The sequence below is a fragment of the Lathyrus oleraceus genome, chromosome 6, assembly GCF_024323335.1.
Source record: "Lathyrus oleraceus cultivar Zhongwan6 chromosome 6, CAAS_Psat_ZW6_1.0, whole genome shotgun sequence".
In the NCBI taxonomy this organism is placed as follows: Eukaryota; Viridiplantae; Streptophyta; class Magnoliopsida; order Fabales; family Fabaceae; genus Lathyrus; species Lathyrus oleraceus.
Genome location: NC_066584.1, coordinates 86,473,736 through 86,481,199, shown reverse-complemented (window position 1 = coordinate 86,481,199; position 7,464 = coordinate 86,473,736). Strand labels below are relative to the sequence as shown.

The 7,464-nt window shown below is 33.0% G+C and overlaps 1 protein-coding gene across 1 annotated transcript; it reads right to left on the bottom strand.

The window, feature by feature from the left end:
- Positions 1–436: 436 nt before the first annotated feature.
- LOC127094146 (uncharacterized) lies at positions 437–6,374 on the bottom strand. The gene is made up of 4 exons (XM_051033010.1): positions 6,090–6,374; positions 5,771–5,988; positions 5,398–5,597; positions 437–801 (listed from the first exon to the last, which is right to left on the bottom strand). The coding sequence occupies exons 1-4, from the start codon at positions 6,372–6,374 to the stop codon at positions 437–439; spliced, it is 1,068 nt and encodes a 355-aa protein (XP_050888967.1).
- Positions 6,375–7,464: the final 1,090 nt, after the last annotated feature.

The window sequence follows — 7,464 nt, the reverse complement described above, 5'->3', positions numbered from 1 at the left end:
ATGTTCAAAATGTTTTTGCATGACAGGATCCCATCCAACAATCATTTCAACAAGAGAAAGAAAATTTCTATTATTTTCCACATTAATCCTCTCATTTTTCCATAAAATGCTAAATTTTGCTCAGCTAGATATCTAGTAACATAAATTATCCTAAGTAAGACATCATTCCAATGCCTTTTTTCATTTCTTATAAGCTCTTGAAGATGTTTATCAATTGTTATATTTCTTTTAAATCTAATTTATAAGTCAATCCATTTACTCATGAAAGACATGTGTGCACCACTTGATTCATGTTCTTTAAGTCTTTCATAAATATGTTTTCAATCATTAAACCTTCATTTGCTAAGCGATTCATTCTACAACTTGTACCTAATAACTTAGAGCAAAAACAAAAAATTCTATCCAATTCTTTTGAATAAACAACTCAATTCATATTTTACTCTTCTCCATTAGAACAATAACAAATATAACATGATGATGAGAAATGCCTAACAGAAGTATCTTTAGGACCATTCACAATTGACACATCTCTTTTAGGATTGTTTCTTAGTAATTCATCTCTTAAGTCATTGTTAAGGTCATTCCATGTTCTTGGATCATAAATGTCCAATATAATAGACTTGTTAGGTTGTTCATCAACAAAAATAGGGATGTGTTCATTTTCATTATTATAACCTTCATCAAAAATTTCAGCTTCATCATCATCTTCATTTTCATTATTTTCAACCAAAATATTTTGCTCTTCAATAATCCTATTTATTTGTTCATTGTCTAAACTCTCAACTTCAAGGTTCAAATCACCTAGATTTGCATAATTTTAAATAGAAATTGTAGGGTGTTTTCCAAAAAATTTATGAATATCACCTTTTGAGAATTATTATCAATTTCAATTAGTTTCTTTCTTTTTCTTTTTAGATGATCAGACAATTGTTTTCTAGGCAATTTATATATATATATATATATATATATATATATATATATATATATATATATATATATATATATATATATATATATATATATATATATATTTAACTTTTTAATTCATTTATTTTTTTACACTTACGGTATACACTTATGCTTTTCCAATTTTCTTATTGAATTGACGGTCGACACTTATGCTTTTTCAGAGAGATTGAGAGATTATAATTAGATTGAGATTTTAGAATTAGAAAAAACACATATTCATAAACTAAGGTCAAATTATGTGACTTTTGAGTCTTAATAAAGAGTTAGAAATCTGACCTTTCAATTATTCATATTCCCTTTATCATTATTTTAATTTTAATGCCCCAATTAGACTCTTTAGTTGCTAAAATTATGGATATATTAATTTATTTTATTTTAGGGAAATTAATTGATTTTATTCTACTCTATATTTTATTTAAGGGAAATTACATTCATTTATTAATTTTGACTTTGTAGTGCCCCTATAATTTTGTTAGCGAGTATTTTAAAAAAAAAATTCTAGCAAGTATTTTCATAATAGAAAATTCTCTTTATATATATATATATATATATATATATATATATATATATATATATATATATATATATATATATATATATATATATATATATATATATATATATATATATATATATATATATATATATATATATATATATATATATATATATATATATATATATATATTTATTGCGTATGTCGACCCGATTACGTGTTCATATGATGCCTTATGCACTACAATGCCAATCGTGCCTCCTCTAGGATGGCATCTACAATTTCCCTCGCTTAAGAGCCTTCTAGAAAGACTCATTGTTTATACCCGCCTGCATAATATCTATGATGCGACGATATTTATGCAACACATCAACAACATGATTTGCCCTAACTTGTTCCTCCTCTAGTATCTCCTGATGAGTTGATCTAGGTGGATCTTTCGAAGCATCTTGTGTCATATAAGGATGTGACACCCTACAATACCACTTGTTACATGTAGTCGTATGCAACACGCAAGACGTTAGGAGCTAGGGTACTATGTGCCTGAACTGGTTCTAGATGATTAAGGAAATTATCATACATGACATTTATAACTGTGTGCCATAGCGGAAGGAGCAATGTTATAGGGATCTCTGAGAAAAAACTTCATGTAGCCTAGTTGCCGCATGACGTGCTCAGGCCGATGTAGATACGTTAGACGTGACCCACAAACCAATCATCCAGAGTAGAAGATTATGTCGTCTAATGGGCGCGTCTCACGGTGATCAGTGTACGTATGGAAGTGTATATCTTTTGCTACCAAGCGATCAATATACACTCGAAAGGGTTCTGTCACCCGATTCCCTAATAGTGTGGCGAATGCAGAAGCACGTGACATAACTTCAGTGTCGGTCAGAACATATGACCATTCAGATATGCGTGGGAAGTACTGGAAGATCCAAACCTGAAAAATGGTACATATGAATTATTAGTAATGATGTAGCACAAGCGTTATGAAAATGATACACAACCCTAAAAGATGCAAATATATTACTGTCAACAACGTGCACCTACCTATCATCTACATGGTCTTCCACATACAAACTTTATCTAACTCGGAGTACAGATACACCAAAAAATCGCCCCCCAGTTATACTCGTGAATTCGATCCAATTCAACTAAATATCTCAGGTAGACCACATCCACAAAAGTGATGGTCTTATCCAGATCATAACAATAACCCCTTGCTACTGCAGAATCCTCCCATTTAGGCACCCATTCTTCACTTCCTTCATCAGAGTTGTAGAAGAACATCCTTCTGAGAACTATTTTCTTCTTTCTCTTCTTAACCTTCTTTTTGTTCTTCATTGGTTTTGTCACCCTTAATTCACCCCTTGTGGTGGTTTACCCAATTGGATGTGCCTCCTCAATGGCTTACTACTGGTGTGAGACTGTGACCTCCTATGAGACGGCGCTCGACGCCTTCTTTGATGGAGAACTAATGTTTTGCTAGAAAAAGAAGAAGAGTTGTATGAAAATATGAAAAGTATGTATATGATGGTGTGCTTTTATAGAGGAAGTTGCATGTCTTGAGCGCTGCAATAAGAAGATGAAACATTTGCTCATTTAATGCTTGCAATAATGGCTTTTGATGTTTGATATTCTTGAATGACATGTGACATCTTGAGAAAAGAAGAAATAGTTCAACTGTCTTATTCGTTTCTCTCTATCGGGAAGAGTAAAGGGTGTTCAAACCATGTTTATTAGGATTAACTTTTCCCATATATTTATTTGTGTTATTAAATATTTTTTGACCTCTTCTATGCTAACATGTCTGAACTTACTTTTTGTTGATGACAAAAGGGGGAGAAATTATGGGAATATTTAAGAAGGTTAAAAGTATTTTCTTTAAATGTTTTTAATTAATCCTGAACCCTAATTATTCAATTATTTTGATATTAATTTCCTCTGGACATTTTTATATCAAAATAAGTTTAAATTAACTTGGATAGAACTTAGGGGGAGCTTATAAAACTCAACCTATGGACTATTAGACTCAGGGGGGCTTACAAACCTCATACTTTGATGTTGTCAAGTTAGTTAAAACTGATCAACCATTATTCTTAAATACATTTGTTTGTCATCATCAAAAAGGGGGAGATTGTTGAAACAAGATTTGTTTATGCCCTTAAAAGATTTTGATGATAACAATGTATTTAAATAATAATAGGGTTTGCTAATAGTTGTTTAAATGTGCAGGATCACAAGCATAGAACTAATTCGGATCATTAGTATACGTGAAGAAGCAATGTTTGCCAAATTCTGATTGATCAGAATCTAAAGTGGTTCATCAGTACCTGAAGGCATCAGACTCTGAAGTTTTAGACTTTGGTCTCAAGACTTAGCTTCTAAGGATAACCCAAATTTTGAAAGGTTGAAAGGCATATAATACGTACATTGTACCAAAGTAGTTTTGTCTTATCAAAGCCCCAAATTTCTGGATAAAGATAACTAGGGTTTTGTTTTGCAAGGCTCAAGAAATAGAGATGTGACATCTTCAATTTGTTCTACCTTTTGGTAGATACCTTGTACTTCGAAACATGTTACGATTAATGCTATTATTCAGTGGACAAAGCTTCAGACCAGATGCTAGTCTCTAACGTCTCTCTTAGCATACTTCATCACTAAGTTTTCTCGCTATGTCCAAACCCTCCAACGACTCTTTCTGAGTCTCTATAAAAGGAAGCTGGAGACTCAAAGGAAGTTTACAACATCACAACTCATTTGAAATATCTTTAGCATAACTCTGAGTTGTTATTTCTTGTAATTGTTATTACCTAAAGATCTTAATACTTCTTATCTTAGATTATCTTAGAAATCTTAAGAGGTTGTAATACCTTTGTGATTTTTTTACAACTGTTATACTTCTTATTTTGTAAGTATAATAGTTATCTTTTCTACTAAACTTTTCTTTAAAGTAGAGGAAGTCTCCTGCCTGCATGCTTGATTAGGAAGTCTTTTATCTGAGGACTTGAGCAAGGAAATCTCTTTCTAGGTTGATTGAGCAAGGAAGTATCATGTCTGAGGACTTGAGCAAAAGTCTCTTTCTAGGTTTATTGAGCATTGAAGTCTCTTGTCTGAGGACTTGAGCAGAAGTCTCTTTCTAGGTTGATTGAGCATTAAAGTCTCTTCCAAGTGTGCTTGATCAATTTGTAACTTATTTGGTTATAGTGAAAACTGTTGTTAAAGCAAGGGGACTGAACTACTCTCAGTTGAGGAGAGGAACCAGGATAATCTTTGTGTATTGCTTGCATTTACTTCTGATCATTCTATTTTCGTTGTTATGTGTGTTCTGATATCAGAGTCTGAACTTTGTTCAGAATTTGAACTTGTTGGTTCAAAAGTGAAACATTTTTTTAAGAATACACAATTCAACTCCCCCTCTTGTGTATTTTTCTCACCTTCAAAGTCAATAGTTGACCAAAAGTCAATTGTAGGTAAAACTTAGGATTTTTCATATAATCTTCATTCCGTGTTTTTTCTAATGTATTTTTGGGTATTGAATCTGAATTTTGACCTTGTGTGGTTGATGTATGACTTTATAACTTATGCTCCAAGTAATGAAACTTTTCCCTCCATTTTGTACAATTTGAATTTTGAATCTTTGCATTTTTAATCCAATTTGAAAAGCCTTAGTTAAAAGATAAATAGTCCATCCATAGCTAACATATAAAAAATCATAAAACTTGGTCAACAAAAAGTCAACCTTCCATGGTTGACTTTGTTCACCAAAAGTCAACCTTGTGTGAATGTCCTTAACTCCTTTTCTTTTCCATAATGCATCAAGAACTCGTATTCCAACTTGAATAAGAGGATCCCAAATGATTTAAGTCCGAAGTCAAAGTCTCTAAGTCTCCTTGGTATTTGTCTAACTCTTTGTGGCCTATGGAAACCTTCATAAGCAAGGCCACCTTCAGAAGTTCCATCTTCAGAAGTTCCACCTTTAGAGGAGGGACCACCTTCATAGTTAGATCCACCATCAAAGTTACCTTCGGGGCCAGTCTCACCTTTAAAGTCAAACTCGCCTTTAGAGTCAGAGTTGTCTTTGTATTCAGACTCTCCTTCAGAGTCATAATCACCTTTAGAGAATCTCCTTCATAGGTAAAATCAGGCTCTAGTGTTGGAACTACATTAGAGTTGGATTGAGACTTGATTCAATCCCATGTTTTTGATTATTTCACTTTGACATATCTGTTGACTTTAACTTTGTTGGTGACTAGACAATAGAGCTTATAAACAACTGTATTATGGTAACCTATAAGCAACATGACCTTGCTTCTGTCATCCAATTTCCTTCTAGTAGCATCTGGTATATGTTTATAACATACAGAACCAAATACCTTAAAATGGCTTACACTTTGCTTTCTTTCAGTCCACTTATCAATAGGAACTACTTCATTTAACTTCTTTGTTGGACATATGTTAAGCACATATACTAAAGTAGTAATTCCTTCAATGCACAATTGCTTTGGTATATTCTTCTCCTTCAATATGCTTATTGTCATGTTAAATAGAATTATATTTCTCTTTTCAACAACATCGTTATGTTGTGGAGTGTGTGGAGCAGTCACCTCATGCTCAATACCATGTTCTCATAGAACTCCTTGAACTCTGTTGAGTTGAACTTATCTCCACCATCAGTTCTGAAGATATTCAACCTTTGTCCAATTTGATTTTCAGCCTTCATTTTGAACTTATGAAACTCAACAAATACCTCATGTTTGAAATTAATGAGTGATACCCATGTCATTCTTGTGAAATCATCCACAAATGACACAAAGTACTTATTCCCTCCAAGTGAATGTACCTCAAATGAACCACATACATCAAAATGCACCACACCCAAAGCATGAGTTTCTCTTGGAGGCATTTGTGATGAGAATGGAAATCTTTGTTGTTTGCCTCTCATTCATATATCACATGATTTATCCGGTGCCATAATCTTAGGAATTCCATGTACCAGATTCTTTGAACTCGGATGCCTTAAGCTTATGTAGTTCATATGCCCCAATCTCTTATGTCACACTTCATTTTCCCCTTTAACACTTTTTGCACTAAGGCATTGATTTTCTGTTGTTACAACATTCACTTTGAATGTTCTGTTTCTTCCCGGTTCATACTACATAATCATATTTTGATTACATTCATACAACTTCAAGAGATTATCCTTCATGGTTACTGAAAATCCTTTTTCAATCAATTGACCTAGACTCATCAGATTGATATTCATGTCCGGAACATACTATACATCCTTGATCAGTAAAGTTTTTCCATTGTTTAACTTAACTCTGATATTTCCCATTCCTTTAGCATTCAGAAACTCATCATCAACACATTTGGTCTTAGTCCTTTTACTAGAGTCAAAATCAATGAGTCATTGCTTATTTCCAGTTAGGTGATTTGAGCATCCAATGTCCATGTACCACCAGTATACCATTAATCCACCTACAATATCATATTCCATCAATAGCATAGGTACATCATCAGAATTTGCTCTGACTATGTTGGCTTTTTCACCCTTGCTAACCTTGCTTGACCAGCAATCAACAGAAAAATAGCCAAACTTGTTGCAACTGTAGCACTGGACATTTCTCTTGTCAAACTTCTCCTTTCCCTTATGAACATTATGGTGTTTCTTATCATAAATGGAGAGTTTTGACTTCTGAACACCACCACCATACTTCTTCTTGTTCTTTAACCATGCTTGCTTCTAGTTCTTCTTTCTAGAAGAATCTTTATGAGTCTGAGTTTTCAGAACCTATTCTAACTCTTGTTCAGAGTTTCTTTCAGTCAGACTCAACTCTTGTGTCTCTAAAATACTCTGAATCTCTTCAATTTTCACGGTGTCAGTATCTTTAGAGTGTTATATAGCTTAAACTATGTAATCAAACTAAGAAGTAAGTGATCTCAGTATATTTTCAATGATTACTTGTTCAGAGAGCGTTTCTCCATAAGACTTC

Coding starts and splice junctions, on each gene's coding strand:
- LOC127094146 (XM_051033010.1), bottom strand. CDS start 6,374: ATGCCTCCAAGAGAAACTCATGCTTTGGGTGTGGTGCATTTTGATGTA. Junction 5,989..6,089: donor AGGAGTTCTATGAGAACATG/GTATTGAGCATG, acceptor AGCATATTGAAG/GAGAAGAATATACCAAAGCA. Junction 5,598..5,770: donor GATGACAGAAGCAAGGTCAT/GTTGCTTATAGG, acceptor TTACCTATGAAG/GAGATTCTCTAAAGGTGATT.